This window comes from Oncorhynchus mykiss, chromosome 3, assembly GCF_057628025.1.
Source record: "Oncorhynchus mykiss isolate SJ-2025 chromosome 3, ASM5762802v1, whole genome shotgun sequence".
Lineage (NCBI taxonomy): Eukaryota > Metazoa > Chordata > Actinopteri > Salmoniformes > Salmonidae > Oncorhynchus > Oncorhynchus mykiss.
The window spans coordinates 7,613,435-7,640,290 of record NC_143024.1 but is presented as its reverse complement, the minus strand read 5'-3'; the positions used below and the strand labels follow the sequence as shown (position 1 = coordinate 7,640,290).

Sequence of the window (26,856 nt, the reverse complement as noted above, 5' to 3'; positions counted from 1 at the left end):
ACCACCACGGAAAATCCCACACCACCACCACCATGGTAGCCCACACCACCACCACGGTAGCCCACACATCCACCAATACGTTAGCCCACACCACCACCACCATGGTAGCCCACACCACCTCCACCACCACAGTAGCCCACACCACCACCACCACCATGGTAGCCCACACCACCACCACGGTAGCCCACACATCCACCAATACGTTAGCCAACACCACCACCACCACGGTAGCCCACACCACCACCACCATGGTAGCCCACACCACCTCCACCACCACAATAGCCCACACCACCACCACCATGGTAGCCCTCACCACCACCACGGTAGCCCACACCACCACCATCATGGTAGCCCACACCACCAACACCATTGTAGCCCACACCACAACCACCACCACGGTAGCCCACACCACTACCACCACCACCACCACGGTAGCCCACACCACCACCACCACCATGGTAGCCCACACCACCACCATCATGGTAGCCCACACCACCACCACCATTGTAGCCCACACCACAACCACCACCACAGTAGCCCACACCACCACCACCACCACCACGGTAGCCCACACCACCACCACCACCATGGTAGCCCACACCACCACCATCATGGTAGCCCACACCACCACCACCACGGTAGCCCACACCACCACCACCACCATAGTAGCCCACACCACCACCATGGCAGCCCACTCCACCACCACCACCATGGCAGCCCACTCCACCACCACCACCACCACCATGGCAGCCCACACCACCACCACCACCACCACCACCACCATGGTAAACCACACCACCACCACCACCATGGCAGCCCACTCCACCACCACCACCACCATGGCAGCCCACACCACCACCACCACCATGGTAAACCACACCACCATCACCACCATGGCAGCCCACACCACCACCACCACCACCACCACCATGGTAGCCCACACCACCACCACCACCATGGTAGCCCACACCACCACCACTACAATGGTAGCCCACACCACCACCACCATAGTAGCCTACACCACCACCACCACCACCACCATAGTAGCCTACACCACCACCACCACCACCACCATGGCAGCCCACTCCACCACCACCACCACCACCATGTTAGCCCACACCACCACCACCATCTAAACTAAATACAGGCCTTTGCCAACCAACCCCGAAACAATTTTTAATAGTGTGTAGCAGTTTATCAGTTGTGGAGGTTTCCTTCACAAATTAGATGCAACAGGAAACTAGACAAGGTAAGTCAGTTACCTGACAGTGTCTAAGTGATCATGTGTGATGAGCACTGTTTTCATAATACATTCCTCATCCAGGGCGTTTGCCTGTTAGGTTTTTGGAAAAGGAAACTTAACAAAAGAGAAAACTATCCATTGTAATGATGATGATGTAGATAGTCATGTGACTGAAACTCTTCACTCCATGTCCACATATTTTTATAAAAGTTTTACAGAATGTACATTAAGGATTTGACCATATCCCCCCCTCCATTCAACACACCCACCCAACCCCCCTAGTCCTTTCCCTACCTCTCCGCCCTACCTCAGGCCACCCACCTCGATTCCCTCTCTCCCCACCTCCCTCCCAACCACCTACCCTGATCACCCCATATAGCCAACCCGTCCCACACCCTCCCTCAATTCGGTCCTAGAAAACAAAAATTCTACAGAGATATCACAACAAATAAACAGTCAAGAATACTGGGGCGGGGGGTCGAGGTGGGTGGACTGAGGTAGGGCTTGTCCTCGTGAGACTACTTCCAGACGCCTCGCTATTACCTTCGCCAGCACCTTTACATCCACATTAACCTCACTAGGGTAGGGGGCAGCATTCTGAATTTTGGAAGAAAAGCGTGCCCAAATTAATCTGCCTGCTTCTCTGGTCCAGAAGCTAGGATATGCAGGTAATATATTTGGATAGAAAACACTCTAAAGTTTCCAAAACTGTCAAAAATAATGTCTGTGAGTATAACAGAACAGATATGGCAGGCGAAAACCTGAAGAAAATCCATCCAGGAAGGACTATTATTTTGAAAGGCTGTTTTTCCATTGAAAGCCTATCCACCATACAAAGACTTAGGACCCAGTTCACGATCTCTATGGCTTCTTCTACATGTGGCCAGTCTTTAGGCATTGTTTCAGTCTTTTACTCTGAAAAATGAGATGAGATACAGCACTTTCAACAGTGGAAATTTCCAGACATGAGCCCAACGCGTGATCGGGAGCCTTTCTTAATTCTCCTTTTCGATTGACAAAGCTTTTATCCGGTTGAAATATTATGATGATTATTTATGACAAAAAACAACCTGAGGATTGATTTTAAACATAGTTTGACATGTTTTTGACAGGTCTTCTGCTCCTCAGGTCATGTGACATTTGAATCAAAAAGGTAACTTACGAACCAATCAAACATGATATGTAAGAAAGTGGAACGCAAAGTTCAGATTTGGCAAAATTAAATAATACGTAGGAGCTTCGTCCACGAGCGTCTTCTCCATTCACCTGCTAAACCGGAACTCCCCTCTTGTATTTGAGCTGAATACACATTTAAACCTCAGACCTGTTACTCCGTGTCTTCCTGCAATTTAACTAGTAGCCCACACCACCACCACCATGGTAGCCCACACCACCACCATGGTAGCCCACACCACCACCACCATGGTAGCCCACACCACCACCACCATGGTAGCCCACACCACCACCATGGTAGCCCACACCACCACCATGGTAGCCCACATCACCACCATGGTAGCCCACACCACCACCATGGTAGCCCACATCACCACCATGGTAGCCCACACCACCACCACCATGGTAGCCCACACCATCACCACCATGGTAGCCCACACCACCACCACCATGGTAGCCCACACCATCACCACCATGGTACCCCACACCACCACCACCACGGTAGCCCACACCACCACCACCATGGTAGCCCACACCACCACCACCATGGTAGCCCACACCACAACCACCACGGTAGCCCACACCACCACCACGGTAGCCCACACCACCACCATAATGGTAGCCCACACCACCACCACGGTAGCCCACACCACCACCATGATAGCCCACACCACCACCATCATGGTAGCCCACACCACCACCATCATGGTAGCCCACACCACCACCATGTTAGCCCACACCACCACCACAGTAGCCCACACCACCACCACAGTAGTAACCCATTTCTGACTGTATTATTTTCATATAGGATTTCCCATAAACTAGTCTAGACCTGCTCAGCAAGTGACCATAAATAGATTAGGGAGATGACGAATTGAAAGGGAAACTTAACGAAATGTAAATCCTTCCATTGTGACGATGCTATAAATAGTCCTGTGACCTTCCATTGTGACTCTTCACTTAGAAAGAAATCATATCCTAGAAGAAGCTCATCATGGGTATCCAGGGTTTGACCAATTTCATAGATCATTGTGGAACATTTTTAAAAGATGATCATTTCAGAAACAGCAAGGTAGTCATAGATGGTAGTAATATCTACCACTTTCTTTATTTTAACTCAAGTGTGGATCAGCAGCATGGAGGGGATTTTGAGGACCAGGTCTGCAAGTTCTTCAAGGCGCTGAGAGATTGCGGCATTGAACCTTATGTGATTATAGACGGAGGCTCCGACCCCACCGACAAAAAGTTTGAAACTCTCAGAAAACGAGCTGAATCAAAGATCGACACAGCCAACAAGTTGTCCAAGGGGCTTCGAGGGGCTTCGAGGGGCTTCAAGGGGCTTCGAGGGGCCAGGTTAATACCAACCCTTGCCAGACAAGTCTTTAAAGAGGTCCTTTCCAGCTTAGGGGTCCCGTTCGCACAGGCCCTTTCTGAGGCAGACCAAGAAATAGCCTCCTTGGCTCAAAGGTGGAACTGTCCGGTCCTGTCCAATGACAATGACTTTTATATTTTTGACATCCAGGCTGGATTTCTTCCCATGTCCCATTTTCAGTGGCAGAACGCGTCAGTGCAAGGCTGGAGTCCTCAAAATTACATCCCCTGCAAGCGGTACACCACAACAAGATTCTGCAGACAAGTCAACATCAACAGACAGCTTCTCCCAGTCTTCGCTGCCATCGCAGGAAACGACTATGTCAACTTGAATAAGATGGGCTGTCACATCAGGTGGAAAGACAACTCGCCGATGGAACCCAATCGAAAGCCAAGTAAGTTTGAACATACGTATACCGAAGTAAACATAACTACTACAGATGCATTTGGGGCGGCAGGTCGTCTAGTGGTTAGAGTGTAGGGGCGGCAGGTAGCCTAGTGGTTAGAGTGTAGGGACGGCAGGTAGCCTAGTGGTTAGAGTGTAGGGACGGCAGGTAGCCTAGTGGTTAGAGTGTAGGGACGGCAGGTAGCCTAGTGATTAGAGTGTAGGGACGGCAGGTAGCCTAGTGGTTAGAGTGTTGGGCAAGTAACCGAAAGGTTGCTAGATCGAATTCCCGAGCTGACAAGGTACAAATCTGTCGTTCTGCCCCTGAACAACGCAGTTAACCCACTGTTCCTAGGCCGTCATTGTAAAAAAGAATTAGGTCTGAACTGACTTGCCAGGTTAAATAATTTAAAAAAAATATGTATACATATAAAATACTGTAGTGAATGGTGGGGCGAACCCAGGTAGCTGGCGTGAAAGGCAACACCCTACGCCTTGTACCAACAGGGTTAACCCACTTGGTGGGAATTGTTAGGTGGCTCATGGATCGCTACAATAATATTGTAGCTGTCGTCAAGGCAAAGGGTGGCTATTTGAAGAATCTCAAATATAAAACATATTTTGATTTGTTTAACCCTTGTTTGGTTACTGGTTCCATACGTGTTATTTCATAGTTTTGATGTCTTCACTATTATTCTACAATGTAGAAAATTGTAAAAAATAAAGAAAAACACTTGAATGAGTAGGTGTTCTAAAACTTTTGACCGGTTGTGTATACAGTGCCTTGCGAAAGCCCCCTTGAACTTTGCGACCTTTTGCCACATTTCAGGCTTCAAACATAAAGATATAAAACTGTATTTTTTTGTGAAGAATCAACAACAAGTGGGACACAATCATGAAGTGGAACGACATTTATTGGATATTTCAAACTTTTTTAACAAATCAAAAACTGAAAAATTGGGCGTGTATTTGAAATCAGAAAACAGACCACTGACATTCATTCTGTTTATCTGAGACAACTGGTCAAATGCAAGCAGCAGCTCACAACATAGTGGACTTTACCAGATGAAAGACCATACAGTTACAGCATCTTTACTTTCATTTTGTAAACAAATACTACAGATACTACAGATACTACAGATACTACAGATACTACAGATACTACAAATACTACAGATACTACAGATACTACAGATACTACAGATACTACAAGCAAAGAAACAGAATGAAGCGCTTCCACCAGATAAGTCTTTCTTCAGAGATTAAAATAGTCATTGGGGGAAGAGTTGTGACAAAAAAACTCTGCAATACATTAATTAGTCTCTCTCTCTCTCTCTCCCTCTCTCTCCCTCTCTCTCTCTCCCTCTCTCTCTCTCTCTCTCTCTCTTTCTCTCTCTCTCTCTCTCTCTCTCTCTCTCTCTCTCTCTCTCTCTCCCTCCCTCTCTCTCTCTCTCTCTCTCTCTCTCTCTCTCTCTCTCGCACGCACACGCACACACACATACACATACACACACAATGTGTACAGATCCTTGAGACTTGTGGCTGAAACATAATTTGGATGAATGGCATGACAAAGGGTCTTGGAATCTCGTGACGGTATCTCATTTCCATTGATAAAATGCGATTGTGTTCATTGTCCGTAGCTTATACCTGCCCTTACCAACCAACCCAGACAGTTTTGGGATCCAGATCCAGACACCAACCAACCCAACAAGTTTTTACCAATTGTGTGCAGCAGCTTGTCTGTTACGAGGTTTCATTTCCAAGTCAGATGGAATAGAAAACATTTTATATAATACATTCCTCCTATGAGGGCTGATTAAGACCAAGTTAAGCGCGCTTCAATGGAACATAATTCCTTTTTTCATGTACCATTCTCTCTTTTTGTTGTCTGACCATAAATTTAAACTTGACAATGTTTAAATTTATGACAACATGATAATGTCATTTGTTGTGGAGATCAAATAATTTAAAGGGTGTCTATGGCAGATTCTGACCTTGACTTAAATCAAATCAATTGTATTAGTCACATGTGCCGAATACAACATGTGTAGACCTTACAGTGAAATGCCTAGAAGGTCCAGCATCCCGGAGTCGCCTCTTCACTGTTGACGTTGAGACTAGTGTTTTGAAGGGTACTATTTAATGAAGCTTCCAGTTGAGGACTTGTGAGGCTTCTGTTTCTCAAACTAGACACTCTAATGTACTTGTCCTCTTGCTCAGTTGTGCACCGGGGCCTCCCACTCCTCTTTCTATTCTGGTTAGAGCCAGTTTGCGCTGTTCTGTGAAGGGAGTAGTACACAGCGTTGTACGAGATCTTCAGTTTCTTGGCAATTTGTCGCATGGAATAGCCTTCATTTCTCAGAACAAGAATAGACTGACGAGTTTCTGGCCATTTTGAGCCTGTAATCGAACCCACAAATGCTGATGCTCCAGATACTCATCTAGTCTAAAGAAGGCCAATTTTATTGCTTCTTTAATCAGTACAACAGTTTTCAGCTCTTTTAACATAATGGCAAAAGGGTTTTCTAATGAGCAATTAGCCTTTTAAAATGATGAACTTCGATTAGCTAACACAACGTGCCATTGGAACACAGGAGTGATGGTTGCTGATAATGGGCCTCTGTAGCCTATGTAGATATTCCATAACAAATCTTCCAATTGCAGCTCCAATAGTCATTTACAACATTAACAATTTCTACACTGTATTTCTAATCAATTTGATGTTATTTGTGTGGCCAAATATTGTGTTTTTCTTTCAAAAAAAAGGACATTTCTAAGTGACCCCAAACTTTTGAATGGTTTTGGATATCATGATGATTTGCATAAATTAGGAGGCCATTGTTTAGCAGTCTCTGCCATGATGTGCTGCAGCAGTAGGCCTAACAGCAGAAACATTGCTAAACTAATACATTCCTCTCCTGCTAGATGTACAATTAAAGGGGAATTACAGATTTTTTTTTACATTTGTTAGCATTTTTTTTCAGACCTCTACATTTTTCTGTTGATGTGATTTAAGCATTGACATGGACTCAGAACATACATTTCTGTGTTTTTCTCTCTGAATAATTGTAATATTGAGAGTAAAAAAACAGAATTTGGAATAATTCAAAATAACATTTTATAGGGCCCCCTTAGAGTTGTTATTTGACTATTATATATTGCCAGAAAACACATATCTTGTACAAGGAACAGGGGAAGAGTTGCAGGGTTGAGGAGAGGAGAAGAATTTGCCGATTTGAAAGCTATTAAAAAAAATGAGTAGCTCGTGACAATCAATTTTCTTTATGTAGCTGTCATGCTAGAAAAGGTTGGAGATCCCTGCTGTACAGGCTTCCTTATTTTCACTCTGTCAATTAGGTTAGTATTGTGGAATAACTACAATGTTGTTGATCCTCAGTTTTCTCCTATCACAGCCATTAACGTCACCATTGACCTCAAGGTGAAATCCCTGAGCGGTTTCCTTCCTCTCTGGCAACTGAGTTAGTAAGGATACCTGTATCTTTATTGTGACTGGGTGTATTGATACACCATCCAAAGTGTAATTAATAACTGGTGTAATTGATGCTCAAAGGTATATTAAATGCCTGCAATATTTTATATATATATATATATATATATGTGTGTTGTTTTTTTGTGCTTGGGAAGGGGTTGTCTTTTTCAACAAGTTGCTGAAATGGCTGGCCAGTTTCCAGGAGAAGCAGGAGGCCTTGGACAATGTGCACCTCCTCATTTGTCATGGGGAAAACAACATGGATGCTGCCCTCCAGGCCCTCTCTCGGGGCATAGAAACATACCAGATTCAACCCGGTTGCCTGGAGCGTTTCTTCAATGATGGCGAGGCTCCTGATGCCGGCCTTCTCCCAGACCATCTGAGTGTCCTTCCAGACTGGACTCTGCTGCCGTTGACGAAGGGGACACTTCCCCCCTACATGATATACATTCTGCAGTGTAGGCCAGTGATACAGGGTATCCAAGTGGAAGATCACAGCTTACCCAGTGGGAACATCACCTCTCGGCCCATACGGCAGGTATTCTACGGGCTGCTGCTGGGTGAAGGGAGGGAAGTGGAGGAGTATGACAGGGAAGAAACAAACCTGACCAGCAGCAAGGTTAATGCCATCCTGCCCAGTGCTGCACAACAGCTGCAGCTGGACACACTGGATCAGGTATGTCGACATGTGATATAGTATACAGTATAATATAAACATGCTGCTGTTTATTCTGAAATTGATTCTCATTCTCTTGTTCTGTCTCTTAGGCTCCACATTCAGTGCGGCTTGAGGTGTTTTTGGAGACCGTTGGTGTGTCCCAGTCCACTTTGTATGGTGTCCCACCTCATCTGGGACTTCCTGTGGCTGTTACCTACTACTGGCTGAGGCACGCCCATCCCCGACCAGACCTTCCTCTCCTGCAGGCCCTGCTACTAGGACTTGTGTTCGGAGAGCTCTGCAGACAGAGGAAGAGCCAGAGAGGTATGGACCAGAATATGAATGAAAACACACACACAGCCACACACAACTTGGAATTTATAAATAAAGTACGTGAAGTGCAGCCAATGACTCCTCCCCTTCTTGTGTATCAGGGTTTATAGAGGAGGAACCAGTGTTGGAGAGGATGAGAGGGCTGATTCAGAGACGTGCTATGAGTCCAGACCTGGGTGTGGCCCACGTCTTTAGCCAATGGAATCGTTGCATGAGGGATGGCCTTGACCTGAACCAACTGCTGTGTCTCCCTCTACCTGAACCTCCGTGTGCCTGGTAAGGTGTCACTTCCTAAAACAACCCTAACCTCTAACCTCTAGAGTAGACCAGTGGTATTCCTTCACATTGTTTTCTAGCCCAGCAGCAACACAGCTAATTCAACCCTCTGTTGTTTCCCTGTTGGAGTCTAGGCTGTACAAGGGAACTCTGGTGCACCAGCTTGTGGGCCAACTGAGACAGGGGGTGACCCCGGATTCTCTCCTGATGGAAGACCCTTCCTCTGTGCAGCTGTACAGAGCCATGCTGGAAGCCATACTCAACTCCTAGGAAGCTGAGACCACTGGACAACCTGACGGACCCTCCACAGATTCTGGTGCTGCAGGAAGAAGAGGATGTTGATGATGATGACGGTGCTGGAGGAGGTTGTACTGAAGTCCAAATGTCCCACTGCAAGAGGAAGGAAATATTTAACAAAGCTCTGTCAAGTTGTAGATATCGGGACCACTAAATACAGACCACTATATACAGACCACTATATACAGACCACTATATCCAGACCACTATATACAGACCACCATATACAGACCACTAAATACAGACCACTATATACAGACCACTATATACAGACCACCATATACGGACCACTATATAGGGACCACTATATACAGACCACTATATACAGACCACTATATACAGACCACTATATACAGACCACTATATACAGACCACTAAATACAGACCACTATATACAGACCACTATATACAAACCACTATATACAGACCACTAAATACAGACCACTATATACAGACCACTATATACAGACCACTATATACAGACCACTATATACAGACCACCATATACAGACCACTATATACAGACCACTATATACAGACCACTATATAGGACCACTATATACAGACCACTATATAGGACCACTATATAGGACCACTATATACAGACCACTATATACAGACCACTATATACAGACCAATATATACAGACCACTATATACAGACCACTATATACAGACCACCATATACAGACCACTAAATACAGACCACTAAATACAGACCACTATATGCAGACCACTATATACAGACCACCATACACAGACCACTAAATACAGACCACTATACAACTGTTGAGTTGTAGATATATGAACCACTATATAGGGACCACTAAATACAGACCACTAAATACAGACCACCATATACAGACCACTATATAGGGACCACTATATACAGACCACTATATACAGACCACCATACACAGACCACTAAATACAGACCACTATACAACTGTTGAGTTGTAGATATATGAACCACTATATAGGGACCACTAAATACAGACCACTAAATACAGACCACCATATACAGACCACTATATAGGGACCACTATATACAGACCACTATACAACTGTTGAGTTGTAGATATAGGGACCACTATATAGGACCACTATATAGGGACCACTATATAGGGACCACTATATAGGGACCATACACACACACACACACACACACACACACACACACACACAAACTCACGAAGTAGTTTCACTTTCATTCACACACAGAGAATAAAGAAGAATGAACATCGATAAGAGAATTTACATTTGTTTAAATAAAATAAGAAAAAAAGAGAAGAAATGAATTGGGACTGAAGTTTATTGAAATGATCATTAAAGGTTAAACATGTTAAATGTTGAAAGTTGAAAACATTGTGAAATATGAAAGTAGGATTAAAGTAGTGCAGTAATGTAGGTTTCTAGCTTGAATTGTAAATCCACAGGTCAGAACAGCCAGGCAGGAGGTGGGGGGTTAGTTGGTGCTGAAAATGCACCTCATGAGCAAATGCCGCATTAGGTGTTAATGCATCATTGGAGCAGGAGTTAGCCACAATGAGTTAGCAGACAGGAAGACTGATGGTAGAACGGACTCTCTTTGAGCTGGAAGAACCTGTCGACTGCTGGAACAAGATTTTTGCTTTCGCATTTTAGCTTGAGATATTTTAAGGTTTTTATTCTACTTGGTTTAAAGTAACATTTTCGGAGGAATCGTTAAGGTGACCTCATTGACAGAAGTGTGTTAATGTAGCTGTTACAGAGTTTTTTTAGACACCAACTGAGGGACTGATCATCTTGAGGGGGAGACAAAGAGCCGTTTATAAATTGTAGAAGGTTTTTCTTGTTATTATTGTCATTAAATATTGTCCTTCTGATAAAATTGTGATCGACAAATAACATTTTATTGGCACATCCCACTAATGGTTTAAGGGCGCTGGAGGCATCTATAAAGTTAATTCATGGTTGATTTGATCTTATCATTGATTTGTGATTGGTTGATTTGTGATATTAATTTGTGATTGGTTGATTTGTGATATTGATTTGTGATTGGTTGATTTGTGATATTGATTTGTGATTGGTTGATTTGTGATATTGATTTGTGATTGGTTGATTTGTGATATTGATTTGTGATGGTTGATTGATCTGGAATTTTTTTATGGCTGTTTCTGGAACTTTGAATAAACTTGCTTTATTGTTCTGAAACCCTGTGTCATCAATGAGTTATACCAGTGCTTTTCTCTAGGTTTCTGAAATAGACTTGATCAAATCAAATCAAATGTATTTATATAGCCCTTCGTACATCAGCTGATATCTCAAAGTGCTGTACAGAAACCCAGCCTAAAACCCCAAACAGCAAACAATGCAGGTGTAGAAGCACGGTGGCGAGGAAAAACTCCCTAGAAAGGCCAAAACCTAGGAAGAAACCTAGAGAGGAACCAGGCTATGTGGGGTGGCCAGTCCACTTCTGGCTGTGCCGGGTGGAGATTATAACAGAACATGGCCAAGATGTTCAAATGTTCATAAATGACCAGCATGGTCAAATAATAATAATCACAGGCAGAACAGTTGAAACTGGAGCAGCAGCACGACCAGGTGGACTGGGGACAGCAAGGAGTCATCATGCCAGGTAGTCCTGAGGCATGGTCCTAGAGCTCAGGTCCTCCGAGAGAGAGAAAGAAAGAGAGAAAGAGAGAATTAGAGAGAGCATACTTAAATTCCCACAGGACACCGGATAGGACATGAGAAGTACTCCAGATATAACAAACTGACCCCAGCCCCCCGACACATAAACTACTGCAGCATAAATACTGGAGGCTGAGACAGGAGGAGTCAGGAGACACTGTGGCCCCATCCGATGACACCCCCGGACAGTGCCAAACAGGAAGGATATAACCCCACCCACTTTGCCAAAGCACAGCCCCCACACCACTAGAGGGATATCTTCAACCACCAACTTACCATCCTGAGACAAGGCCGAGTATAGCCCACAAAGATCTCCGCCACGGCACAACCCAGGGGGGGGGGGGGGGGGGGGGGGGGGGGGTAATTTTAGCATCTGGTTAGTTAGTCTATCGGGAACCTGAGTTGCTGGTATAAAGGAGCCTGAGACCCAACTATAGGTACTGAGTGCATTGGTAGGAGTTATAAGAGGGGCGTGTCTGGACTAAGCCAACCCAGGGGCGGGCAGCCCATTCAGTGTGCTGAGGTTGAAACTCTGGCCCGGACGATCCTGAAAAGGCACCAGGTTTATTGGTTCAGGGTGAGGGAGGCACTCGACTTTGGGGATATCCCGCTTTACTGCAAGGCCCTTACCGTTGAGTTTGAGGAACAGTCCCTTGCTGTGTACTAGGTCAGTAGACAGGGGAGAGTTCAATTGTTAAATCCTGCATAGGTGGTATTTTAGTTATGACAGTACCTTAAATAAGGATCTGCCCCTTTTTTCCATTTTCTCCTAAAATTACATCCCCAAATCTAACTGCCTGTAGCTCAGGCCCTGAAGCAAGGATATAGATATTCTTGGTACCATTTGAAAGGAAACACTTTGATGTTTGTGGAAATGTGAAAGGAATGTAGGAGAATATAACACAATAGATCCGGTAAAAGATAATACAAAGAAAAAAACAAACGTTATTTTTGTATTTCTTTTGTACCATCACCTTTGAAATGCAAGAGAAAGGCCATAATGTATTATTCCATCCCAGCTGCAATTTAGATTTTGGCCAGTAGATGGCAGCAGTGTATGTGCAAAGTTTTAGACTGATCCAATGAACCATTGCATTTCTGTTCAAAGTTTTGTGTCAAGACTGCCCAAATGTGCCCAATTTGTTTATTTTAACAACTGTCATAAACTTTGTTTTTATCATTAACTATAAAATCCGTTTATAAAATATACATTAAAAGATACATTTTATAAAGGATAAAGGATTATAAAGGATAAAATCGAAAAATAAAAGTTATACGTTTGACCAGGTTTTATTTGTTTTATATTTAATTTAATTCAAAAAGCGTCTTTGAGTCTTTGAGAAAGTGATACATAATTATTATATATATAATATATTGTTAATGTTCCGTTATTGCAGCAAATTGTTGTGAAATATTTGATGTACATGTTTTAATGAAAGAAAAATAAATGTCCTAAATGTAAATAAATGAAATGCTTGCTGGTCCTGAAGTAGATACGTATTATGGTGGATTCGTAGTAGTGGTAGTAGTGGTAGTCAATGATCCCTCTAATTATTTTCGGCAGTCAGCAATTTTCAGGTCTGCAGAGCGCAAATTTGTACGTTGTGAAAATTCTGTGCAACTTCTGGTGCATGTTTACAGTGAACACTGAGGCTGTACCCGCTTTAAGTTAAAGTTAAAACAGTGGCCAAGTAGGCTACTGTGGCTCGTTGATCAATAATGTTGAGTTGAGATGAACCTGTTTGTCCACTTGTCCTACAGACAAGGAGGTGACTGAAAATGTTGTTGTTTGATGCAAGAAAACCACTTTACAAAATAAAATGTATTATTATTCCTTGTACATTTATTACAGAGAATCAAGCACATTATGATACTCTCTGTCTATTGGTCACTTAGCTCATTCAAGCCTGTCTTAATATACAACATGTTCCTTTTAAGACAGAAAAAAAGCGTCTTACTTATTAACTTGCACACGAAATGCACACGTTTTGTGTTCTTGTGGGAAGCAACCACTCCCCTATTGCTGACTAGAAATTAGCTATAACTCATTTACAAAAAATAGGTACAAATGTAGCTCTCACTTTGATCTCAAAACAAGAGCATTTACTCACAACAACTCATGCTGTAAACACAGTCCAGTTCAAAGTCAATGGCCCCGGTCCATATATAGCAATGGTCTATTTGCGTATAGTGATGCTACAGCTCGTATTGGTTATTGTGCAACTGTCTGTGTAGAGTGCCTGTCAATACAATAGAATCCTACTGCAATGTCCTCTGAATACAATAAAATCTCATGCATAGTTTATTTTGTTTTGGTATATTGCATTGAAAGTGCATGCCCTCCGTAGCCTTTAAACAGGTCAACATTCACAAGGCTGCGGGGATTACCAGGATGGACGTGTACTCAGAGCATGCGCAGACCAACTGGCAAGTGTCTTCACTGACATTTTTAACCTGTCCCTGACCGAGTCTGTAATACCAACATGTTTCAAGCAGACCACCATCGTTCCTGTGCCCAAGAACATGGAGGAAACACGCCTAAAGGACTACCGCAAACACCACCACCAACATGGTATTCCACACCACCACCACCACTACGCCACACCACCACAACCACCATGGTAGCCTATACCACCACCACCACTACGCCACACCACCACAACCACCATGGTAGCCTATACCACCATGGTATCCCACACCACCACCACCACTACGCCACACCACCACCACCACCATGGTATTCCACACCACCACAACCACCATGGTAGCCCACACCACCACCACCACGGTAGCCCTCACCACCACCACCATGGTAGCCCACACCATCACCACCATGGTAGCCCTCACCACCACCACCACGGTAGCCCACACCATCACCACCATAGTAGCCCACACCACCACCACCATGGTAGCCCACACCATCAACACCATGGTAGCCCACACCACCACCACCACGGTAGCCCTCACCACCACCACCATGGTAGCCAACAACACCACCACCATGGTAGCCAACAACACCACCACCACCACCATAGTAGCCCACACCACCTCCACCATGGTAGCCAACAACACCACCACCATGGTAGCCCTCACCACCACCACCATGGTAGCCCTCACCACCACCACCACGGTAGCCCTCACCATCACCACCATAGTAGCCCTCACCACCACCACCACGGTAGCCCTCACCACCACCACCATGGTAGCCCTCACCACCACCACCACGGTAGCCCTCACCATCACCACCATAGTAGCCCTCACCACCACCACCATGGTAGCCCTCACCACCACCACCATGGTAGCCCTCACCACCACCACCACGGTAGCCCTCACCACCACCACCACGGTAGCCCTCACCACCATCACCATGGTAGCCCACACCACCACCGTTAATCTAAACTAAATACAAGCCTTTGCCAACCCACCCAACCAGTTTATACAAACAGTATGCAGCAGTTAATCTGTCATGGAGGTTTCATGTCCAAATACAATAGAACAGAAAACTAGACCAGGTAAGTCAGTTACCTGACAGTGTCTAAGTGATCATGTTTGATGACCACTGTTTGCATTTTACATCCCTCATCCAGGGCGTTTGCCTGTTAGGTTTTCGGGAAAAGGAAACTTAACAAAAGAGAAAACTATCCATTGTAATGATGATGATGTAGATAGTCATGTGACTGAAACTCTTCACTCCATGTCCACATATTTTTATAAAAGTTTTACATAATGTACATTAAGGATTTGACCATATCCCCCCCTCCATTCAACACACCCACCCAACCCCCCCTAGTCCCTTCCCTACCTCTCCGCCCTACCTCAGTCCACCCACCTCGAATTTTGGATGAAAAGCGTGCCCAAATGTAACTGCAAAGTTCATATATTAACTAATACGTAGGAGCTTCATCCACGAGCTTCTTCTCCATTCAGCTGCTAAACCGGAACTCCCCTCTTGTATTTGAACTGAATACACGTTTAAACCTTAGACCTGTTACTCCATGTCTTCCTGCAATTTAACTAGTAGCCCACATCACCACCATGGTAGCCCACATCTACACCATGGTATCCCACATCACCACCATGGTAGCCCACACCACCACCATGGTAGCCCACACCACCACCATGGTAGCCCACATCACCACCATGGTAGCCCACATCACCACCATGGTAGCCCACACCACCACCATGGTAGCCCACACCACCACCATGGTAGCCCACATCACCACCATGGTAGCCCACATCACCACCATGGTAGCCCACACCACCACCATGGTAGACCACACCACCACCATGGTAGCCCACATCACCACCATGGTAGCCCACATCACCACCATGGTAGCCCACATCACCACCATGGTAGCCCACACCACCACCATGGTAGCCCACATCACCACCATGGTAGCCCACATCACCACCATGGTAGCCCACATCACCACCACGGTAGCCCACACCACGACCATGGTAGCCCACATCACCACCACCATGGTAGCCCACATCACCACCACCATGGGAGCCCACACCACCACCATGGTAGCCCACATCACCACCACCATGCTAGCCCACATCACCACCACGGTAGCTCACACCACCACCACGGTAGCCCACATCACCACCACCATGGTAGCCCACACCACCACCACCACGGTAGCCAACACCACCACCACCATGGTAGCCCACACCACCACCATGGTAGCCCACATCACCACCACGGTAGCCCACACCACCACCATGGTAGCCCACACCACCACCATGGTAGCCCACATCACCACCACGGTAGCCCACACCACCACCGTGTTAGCTTACACTACCAACACCATGGTAGCCCACACCACCACCATGGTAGCCCACACCACCACCATGGTAGCCCACACCACCACCACCACCATGGTAGCCCACATAACCACCACAGTAGCCCACACCACCACCACCATGGTAGTCCACACCACCACCATGGTAGTCCACACCACCACCATGGTAGCCCACACCACCACCACCATGGTAGCCCACACCACCACCACCATGGTAGCCCACACCACCACCACCATGGTAGTCCACACCACCACCACGGGAGCCCACACCACCACCATGGTAGCCCACACCACCACCACCATGGTAGCCCACACCACCACCATGGAAGCCCACACCACCACCATGGTAGCCCACACCACCACCACCATGGTAGCCCACACCACCACCACCATGGTAGCCCACACCACCACCACCATGGTAGCCCACACCACCACCACCATGGTAGCCCACACCACCACCACAGTAGCCCACACCACCACCACAGTAGCCCACACCACCACCACCATGGTAGCCCACACCACCACCACGGTAGTCCACACCACCACCACCACGGTAGCCCACACCACCACCATGGTAGCCCACACCACCACCATGGTAGCCCACACCACCACCACCATGGTAGCCCACACCACCACCACCATGGTAATCCACACCACCACCACGGTAGCCCACACCACCACCATGGTAGCCCACACCACCACCACCATGGTAGCCCACAACACCACCATGGAAGCCCACACCACCACCATGGTAGCACACACCACCACCACCATGGTAGCCCACACCACCACCACCATGGTAGCCCACACCACCACCACCATGGTAGCCCACACCACCACCACCATGTTAGCCCACACCACCACCACAGTAGCCCACACCACCACCACAGTAGCCCACACCACCACCACCATGGTAGCCCACACCACCACCACGGTAGCCCACTCCACCACCACCACGGTAGCCCACACCACCACCATGGTAGCCCACACCACCACCATGGTAGCCCACACCACCACCACCATGGTAGCCCACACCACCACCACCATGGTAGCCCACACCACTACCACCATGGTAGCCCACACCACCACCATGGTAGCCCACACCACCACCACCTTGGTAGCCCACACCACCACCATGGTAGCCCACACCACCACCATGGTAGCCCACACCACCACCATGGTAGCCCACACCACCACCATGGTAGCCCACACCACCACCACAGTTGTAACCCATTTCTGACTGTATTATTTTCATATAGGATTTCCCATAAACTAGTCTAGACCTGCTCAGCAAGTGTCCATACAGAGATTAGGGAGATGACGTATTGAAAGGGAAACTTAACGAAATGTAAACCCTTCCTTTGTAATGATCCTATAAATAGTCCTGTGACTGAACCTCTTCACTTCGAGAGACATCATATCCTAGAAGGATCTCATCATGGGTATCAAGGGTTTGGCCAAATTTATAGGTGATCATGGAGAGATTTTAACAAATGATCATTTCAGAAACAGCAAGGTGGTCATAGATGGTTGTAATATCTACCACTCTCTTTATTTGACCTCATGTGTGGATCAGCAGCATGGAGGGGATTATGATGTATTTGAGGACCAGGTCTGCAAGTTCTTCAAGGCGCTGAGAGATTGTAGCATTGAACCTTATGTGATTATAGACGGAGGCTCCGACCCCACCAACAAAAAATTTGAAACTGTCAGAAAACGAGCTGAATCAAAGATCGACACAGCCAACGAGTTGTCCAAGGGGCTTCGAGGGGCCTGGTTAATACCAACCCTTGCCAGACAAGTCTTTAAAGAGGTCCTTTCCAGCTTAGGGGTCCCGTTCGCACAGGCACTTTCTGAGGCAGACCAAGAAATAGCCTCCTTGGCTCAAAGGTGGAAGTGTCCGGTCCTGTCCAATGACAATGACTTTTATATTTTTGCCATCCAGGCTGGATTTCTTCCCATGTCCCATTTTAAATGGCAGAACGCGTCTGTGCAAGGCTGGAGTCCTGAAAATTACATCCCCTGCAAGCGGTACACCACAACAAGCTTCTGCAGACAAGTCAACATCAACAGACAGCTTCTCCCAGTCTTCGCTGCCATCGCAGGAAACGACTATGTCAACTTGGATGAGATGGGCTTTCCCATCAAGTTTGAAGACAGCTTGTCGATGGAACCCAATTGGAAGCGCGGTAAGTTTGAACGTATTACGCGTATACCGAAGTAAACATAACTACTACAGATGCATTTGGGGCGGCAGGTAGTCTAGTGGTTAGAGTGTAGGGACGGCAGGTAGCCTAGTGGTTAGAGTGTAGGGACGGCAGGTAGACTAGTGGTTAGAGTGTAGGGACGGCAGGTCGTCTAGTAGTTAGAGTGTAGGGACGGCAGGTAGACTAGTGGTTAGAGTGTAGGGACGGCAGGTAGCCTAGTGGTTAGAGTGTAGGGACGGCAGATAGCCTAGTGGTTAGAGTGTAGGGACGGCAGGTAGACTAGTGGTTAGAGTGTAGGGACGGCAGGTAGACTAGTGGTTAGAGTGTAGGGACGGCAGGTAGACTAGTGGTTAGAGTGTAGGGGCGGCAGGTAGTCTAGTGGTTAGAGTGTAGGGACGGCAGGTAGACTAGTGGTTAGAGTGTAGGGGCGGCAGGTAGACTAGTGGTTAGAGTGTAGGGACGGCAGGTAGCCTAGTGGTTAGAGTGTAGGGACGGCAGGTAGACTAGTGGTTAGAGTGTAGGGGCGGCAGGTAGACTAGTGGTTAGAGTGTAGGGGCGGCAGGTAGTCTAGTGGTTAGAGTGTAGGGACGGCAGGTAGACTAGTGGTTAGAGTGTAGGGGCGGCAGGTAGTCTAGTGGTTAGAGTGTAGGGGCGGCAGGTAGTCTAGTGGTTAGAGTGTAGGGACGGCAGGTAGCCTAGTGGTTAGAGTGTAGGGACGGCAGGTAGCCTAGTGGTTAGAGTGTAGGGACGGCAGGTAGACTAGTGGTTAGAGTGTAGGGGCGGCAGGTAGTCTAGTGGTTAGAGTGTAGGGGCGGCAGGTAGTCTAGTGGTTAGAGTGTAGGGGCGGCAGGTAGTCTAGTGGTTAGAGTGTAGGGACGGCAGGTAGCCTAGTGGTTAGAGTGTAGGGACGGCAGGTAGCCTAGTGGTTAGAGTGTAGGGACGGCAGGTAGACTAGTGGTTAGAGTGTAGGGGCGGCAGGTAGTCTAGTGGTTAGAGTGTAGGGGCGGCAGGTAGTCTAGTGGTTAGAGTGTAGGGACGGCAGGTAGCCTAGTGGTTAGAGTGTAGGGACGGCAGGTAGCCTAGTGGTTAGAGTGTAGGGACGGCAGGTAGCCTAGTGGTTAGAGTGTAGGGACGGCAGGTAGTCTAGTGGTTAGAGTGTAGGGACGTCAGGTAGCCTAGTGGTTAGAGTGTAGGGACTGCAGGTAGCCTAGTGGTTAGAGTGTAGGGACGGCAGGTGGCCTAGTGATTAGAGTGTAGGGGCGGCAGGTAGACTAGTGGTTAGAGCGTAGGGGCGGCAGGTAGTCTAGTGGTTAGAGTGTAGGGACGGCAGGTAGACTAGTGGTTAGAGTGTAGGGGCGGCAGGTAGACTAGTGTTTAGAGTGTAGGGACGGCAGGTTGCCTAGTGGTTAGAGTGTAGGGACGGCAGGTAGCCTAGTGATTAGAGTGTAGGGACGGCAGGTAGCCTAGTGGTTAGAGTGTAGGGACGGCAGGTAGCCTAGTGATTAGAGTGTAGGGGCGGCAGGTAGACTAGTGGTTAGAGTGTAGGGGCGGCAGGTAGTCTAGTGGTTAGAGTGTAGGGACGGCAGGTAGCCTAGTGGTTAGAGTGTAGGGGCGGCAGGTAGACTAGTGGTTAGAGTGTAGGGACGGCAGGTAGCCTAGTGGTTAGAGTGTAGGGGCGGCAGGTAGCCTAGTGATTAGAGTGTAGGGACGGCAGGTAGCCTAGTGATTAGAGTGTAGGGACGGCAGGTAGCCTAGTGGTTAGAGTGTAGGGACGGCAGGTAGCCTAGTGATTAGAGTGTAGGGACGGCAGGTAGCCTATTGATTAGAGTGTAGGGACGGCAGGTAGCCTAGTGGTTAGAGTGTAGGGACGGCAGGTGGCCTAGTGATTAGAGTGTAGGGGCGGCAGGTAGACTAGTGGTTAGAGTGTAGGGGCGGCAGGTAGTCTAGTGGTTAGAGTGTAGGGACGGCAGGTAGACTAGTGGTTAGAGTGTAGGGGCGGCAGGTAGACTAGTGTTTAGAGTGTAGGGACGGCAGGTTGCCTAGTGATTAGAGTGTAGGGACGGCAGGTAGCCTAGTGGTTAGAGTGTAGGGACGGCAGGTAGCCTAGTGATTAGAGTGTAGGGGCGGCAGGTAGCCTAGTGATTAGAGTGTAGGGACGGCAGGTAGCCTAGTGATTAGAGTGTAGGGACGGCAGGTAGCCTAGTGGTTAGAGTGTAGGGACGGCAGGTAGCCTAGTGATTAGAGTGTAGGGACGGCAGGTAGCCTATTGATTAGAGTGTAGGGACGGCAGGTAGCCTAGTGGTTAGAGTGTAGGGACGGCAGGTGGCCTAGTGATTAGAGTGTAGGGGCGGCAGGTAGACTAGTGGTTAGAGTGTAGGGGCGGCAGGTAGTCTAGTGGTTAGAGTGTAGGGACGGCAGGTAGACTAGTGGTTAGAGTGTAGGGGCGGCAGGTAGACTAGTGTTTAGAGTGTAGGGACGGCAGGTTGCCTAGTGGTTAGAGTGTAGGGACGGCAGGTAGCCTAGTGATTAGAGTGTAGGGACGGCAGGTAGCCTAGTGGTTAGAGTGTAGGGACGGCAGGTAGCCTAGTGATTAGAGTGTAGGGGCGGCAGGTAGACTAGTGGTTAGAGTGTAGGGGCGGCAGGTAGTCTAGTGGTTAGAGTGTAGGGACGGCAGGTAGCCTAGTGGTTAGAGTGTAGGGGCGGCAGGTAGACTAGTGGTTAGAGTGTAGGGACGGCAGGTAGCCTAGTGGTTAGAGTGTAGGGGCGGCAGGTAGCCTAGTGATTAGAGTGTAGGGACGGCAGGTAGCCTAGTGATTAGAGTGTAGGGACGGCAGGTAGCCTAGTGGTTAGAGTGTAGGGACGGCAGGTAGCCTAGTGATTAGAGTGTAGGGACGGCAGGTAGCCTATTGATTAGAGTGTAGGGACGGCAGGTAGCCTAGTGGTTAGAGTGTAGGGACGGCAGGTAGCCTAGTGGTTAGAGTGTAGGGACGGCAGGTAGCCTAGTGATTAGAGTGTAGGGACGGCAGGTAGCCTAGTGGTTAGAGTGTAGGGACGGCAGGTAGCCTAGTGATTAGAGCGTTAGGTCAGTACCAAAAGCTTGCTAGATCGAATTCCCGAGCTGACAAGGTGAAAAAAATCTGTCGTTCTGCCCCGTAACAACACAGTTAACCCACTATTCCTAGACCAGTTAACCCACTGTTCCTAGACCAGTTAACCCACTGTTCCTAGACCAGTTAACCCACTGTTCCTAGACCAGTTAACCCACTGTTCCTAGACCAGTTAACCCACTGTTCCTAGACCAGTTAACCCACTGTTCCTAGACCAGTTAACCCACTGTTCCTAGACCAGTTAACCCACTGTTCCTAGACCAGTTAACCCACTGTTCCTAGGCCAGTTAACCCACTGTTCCTAGACCAGTTAACCCACTGTTCCTAGACCAGTTAACCCACTGTTCCTAGACCAGTTAACCCACTGTTCCTAGACCAGTTAACCCACTGTTCCTAGACCAGTTAACCCACTGTTCCTAGACCAGTTAACCCACTGTTCCTAGACCAGTTAACCCACTGTTCCTAGACCAGTTAACCCACTGTTCCTAGACCAGTTAACCCACTGTTCCTAGACCAGTTAACCCACTGTTCCTAGACCAGTTAACCCACTGTTCCTAGGCCGTCATTGTAAATAGGAATTAGTTCTGAACTGACCTGCCTAGTTAACAAATATTGATATATATATACAGTGGGGAGAACAAGTATTTGAAACACTGCCGATGTTGCAGGTTTTCCAACTTACAAAGCATGTAGAGGTCTGTAATTTTTTATCGTAGGTACACTTCAACTGTGAGAGACGGAATCTAAAACAAAAATCCAGAAAATCACTCTGTATGATTTTTAAGTAATTAATTTGCATTTTATTGCATGACATAAGTATTTGATCACCTACCAACCAGTAACATGAGGTGATGGGGGCAGATGAATGGCACGACACTGGGCCTCGGAATCTTGTGACGGTATTTCTGTGCATTCAAATTTCCATTGATAAAATTGGATTGTGTTCATTGTCCGTAGCTTATACCTGCCCATACCAACCAACCCAACCAATTTGGGATCCAGATCCAGAGAACAACAACATAACCCGTTTATACAAATTGTGTGCAGCAGCTTGTCTGTTGCGAGGTTTCATTTCCAAGTCAGATGGAATACAAAACTTTTTATATAAAACATTCCTACTAATGAGGGCCGATTAAGACACAAGTTAAGCGCACGTCAATGGAACGTAATTCCTTTTTTATGTACCATTCTCTCTTTGTGTTGTCTGACCATGAATTTAAACATTTCTATTCTGGTTAGAGCCAGTTTGCGCTGTTCTGTGAAGGGAGTAGTACACAGCGTTGTACGAGATCTTCAGTTTCTTAACAATTTCTCGCATGGAATAGTCTTCATTTCTCAGAACAAGAATAGGCTGACAAGTTTCTGGCCATTTTGAGCCTGTAATCGAACCCACAAATGCTGATGCTCCAGATACTCAACTAGTCTAAAGAAAGACAGTTTTATTATTTCTTTAATCAGTACAACAGTTTTCAACTCTTCTAACATAATGGCGAAAGGGATTTCTAACGATCAATTAGCCTTTTAAAATGATGAACTTCGATTAGCTAACACAACGTGCCATTGAAACACAGGAGTGATGGTTGCTGATAATGGGCCTCTGTACGCCTATGTAGATATTCCATAACAAATCAACCGTTTCCAGCTCCAATAGTCATTTACAACATTAACCATTTCTACACTGTATTTCTGATCAATTTGATGTTTTTCTTTCAAAAACAAGGACATTTCTCAGTGACCCCAAACTGTTGAACGGTTTTGGATATCATGATTATTTGCATAAATTAGGAGGACATTGTTTAGCAGTCTCTGCCATGGTGTGCTGCAGCAGTAGGCCTAACAGCAGAAACATTGCTAAACTAATACATTCCTCTCCTGCTAGATGTACAATTAAAGGGGAATTACAGATTTTTTTTACATTTGTTAGCATTTTTTTTCAGACCTCTACATTTTTCTGTTGATGTGATTTAAGCATTGACATGGACTCAGAACATCAATTTCCGTGTTTTTCTCTCTGAATAATTGTAATATTGAGAGTAAAAAACAGAATTTGGAATAATTCAAAATAACATTTTATAGGGCCCCCTTAGAGTTGTTATTTGACTATTATATATTGCCAGAAAACACATATCTTGTACAAGGAACAGGGGAAGAGTTGCAGGGTTGAGGAGAGGAGAAGAATTTGACGATTTGAAAGCTATTAAAAAAATGAGTAGCTCGTGAAATTCATTTTTCTTTATGTAGCTGTCATGCTAGAAAAGGTTGGAGATCTCTGCTGTACAGGCTTCCTTCTTTTCACTCTGTCAATTAGGTTAGTATTGTGGAATAACTACAATGTTGTTGATCCTCAGTTTTCTCCTATCTCAGCCATTAACGTCACCATTGACCTCAAGGTGAAATCCCTGAGCAGTTTCCTTCCTCTCTGGCAACTGAGTTAGGAAGGATACCCATATCTTTGTAGTAACTGGGTGTATTGATACACCATCCAAAGTGTAATTAATAACTGGTGTAATTGATGCTCAAAGGTATATTCAATGCCTGCAATATTTTATATATATATATATATATATATGTGTGTTGTTTTTTTGTGCTTGGGAAGGGGTTGTCTTTTTCAACAAGTTGCTGAAATGGCTGGCCAGTTTCCAGGAGAAGCAGGAGGCCTTGGACAATGTGCACCTCCTCATTTGTCATGGGGAAAACAACATGGATGCTGCCCTCCAGGCCCTCTCTCGGGGCATAGAAACATACCAGATTCAACCCGGTTGCCTGGAGCGTTTCTTCAATGATGGCGAGGCTCCTGATGCCGGCCTTCTCCCAGACCATCTGAGTGTCCTTCCAGACTGGACTCTGCTGCCGTTGACGAAGGGGACACTTCCCCCCTACATGATATACATTCTGCAGCGTAGGCCAGTGATACAGGGTATCCAAGTGGAAGATCACAGCTTACCCAGTGGGAACATCACCTCTCGGCCCATACGGCAGGCATTCTACGGGCTGCTGCTGGGTGAGGGGAGGGAAGTGGAGGAGTATGACAGGGAAGAAACAAACCTGACCAGCAGCATGGTTACAGCCATCCTGCCCAGTGCTGCACAACAGCTGCAGCTGGCCACACTGGATAAGGTATGTCGACATGTGATATAGTATACAGTATATCAGGTATGTAGACGTGATATAGTATACAGTATAATATAAACATGCTGCTGTTGATTCTGAAATTAATTCTCATTCTCTTGTTCTGTTTCTTAGGCTCCACATTTAGTGCGGCTTGAGGTGTTTTTGGAGACCGTTGGTGTGTCCCAGTCCACTTTGAAGGGTCTCCCACCTCACCTGGGACTTCCTGTGGCTGTTACCTACTACTGGCTGAGGCATGCCCATCCCCGACCAGACCATCCTCTCCTGCAGGCCCTGCTACTAGGACTGGTGTATGGAGAGCTCTGCAGACAGAGGAAGAGCCAGAGAGGTATGGACCAGAATATGAATGAAAACACACACACAGCCACACACAACTTGGAATTTATAAATAAAGTGCGTGAAGTGCAGCCAATGACTCCTCCCCTTCTTGTGTATCAGGGTTTATAGAGGAGGGACCAGTGTTGGAGAGGATGAGAGGGCTGATTCAGAGACGTGCTATGAGTCCAGACCTGGGTGTGGCCCACGCCTATAACCAATGGCAGCGCTGCATGAGGGATGGCCTTTACCTGAACCAACTTCTGTGTCTCCCTCTACCTGAGCCTCAGTGTGCCTGGTAAGGTGTCACTTCCTAAAACAACCCCAACCTCTAACCTCTAACCTCTAGAGTAGACCAGTGGTATTCCTTTACATTGTTTTCTAGCCCAGCAGCAACACAGCTAATTCAACCCTCTGTTGTTTCCCTGTTGGAGTCTAGGCTGTACAAGGGTAGTCTGCTGCACCAGCTTGTGGGCCAACTGAGACGGGGGGTGACCCCGGATTCTCTCCTGATGGAAGACCCTTCCTCTGGGCAGCTGTACAGAGCCATGCTGGAAGCCATACTCAACTCCTAGGAAGCTGAGACCACTGGACAACCTGACGGACCCTCCACAGATTCTGGTGCTGGAGGAAGAAGAGGATGTTGATGATGATGATGGTGCCGGAGGAGGTTGTACTGAAGTCCCAATGTCCCACTGCAAGAAGAAGGAAATATTTAACAAAGCTCTGTCAAGTTGTAAATATCGGGACCACTAAATACAGACCACTATATAACTGTTGAGTTATAGATATATGAACCACTATACATACATCTGCTGAGTTATAGATATAGGGACCACTATATAGGACCACTATATAGGGACCACTATATAGGGACCACTATATAGGGACCACTATATAGGGACCACTATATAGGAACCACTATATAGGGACCACTATGGGGAACGACTATATAGGGATCACTATATAGGGACCACTATATAGGGACCACTATATAGGAACCACTATATAGGGACCACAATATAGGGACCACTATATAGGGACCACTAGGGACCCAGTTTTCTGTGACATTTTAGTGACAGAGGGCCTGGATAGGAAGGCCCCACTTGCATACACCCACACACACACACACACACACACACACACACACACACACACACACACACACACACACACACACACACACACACACACACACACACACACACACACACACACACACACAAACACACACACACACAAACTCATGAAGGAGTTTCACTTTCATTCACACACAGAGAATAAAGAAGAATGAACATAGATAAGAGAATTTACATTTATTTAAATAAAATAAGAAAAAAAGAGAAGAAATGAATTGGGACTGAAGTTTATTGTAATGATCATTAAAGGTTA

General features: G+C 46.7%; 2 protein-coding genes across 2 annotated transcripts; both read left to right on the top strand.

Moving 5' to 3' along the window:
- Positions 1-3,366: 3,366 nt before the first annotated feature.
- On the top strand, positions 3,367-9,318 carry LOC149984297 (single-strand DNA endonuclease ASTE1-like). Its single transcript, XM_090230624.1, has 5 exons — positions 3,367-4,182; positions 7,821-8,341; positions 8,434-8,647; positions 8,767-8,932; positions 9,067-9,318. The coding sequence occupies exons 1-5, from the start codon at positions 3,411-3,413 to the stop codon at positions 9,200-9,202; spliced, it is 1,809 nt and encodes a 602-aa protein (XP_090086750.1). The 5' UTR covers positions 3,367-3,410; the 3' UTR covers positions 9,203-9,318.
- Positions 9,319-18,144: 8,826 nt separating this feature from the next.
- LOC110514306 (single-strand DNA endonuclease ASTE1-like) lies at positions 18,145-25,819 on the top strand. Its single transcript, XM_090230532.1, has 4 exons — positions 18,145-18,895; positions 24,617-25,137; positions 25,264-25,477; positions 25,588-25,819. Exons 1-4 carry the CDS (start codon positions 18,145-18,147, stop codon positions 25,764-25,766), a joined length of 1,665 nt encoding a protein of 554 aa, XP_090086658.1. The 3' UTR covers positions 25,767-25,819.
- Positions 25,820-26,856: the final 1,037 nt, after the last annotated feature.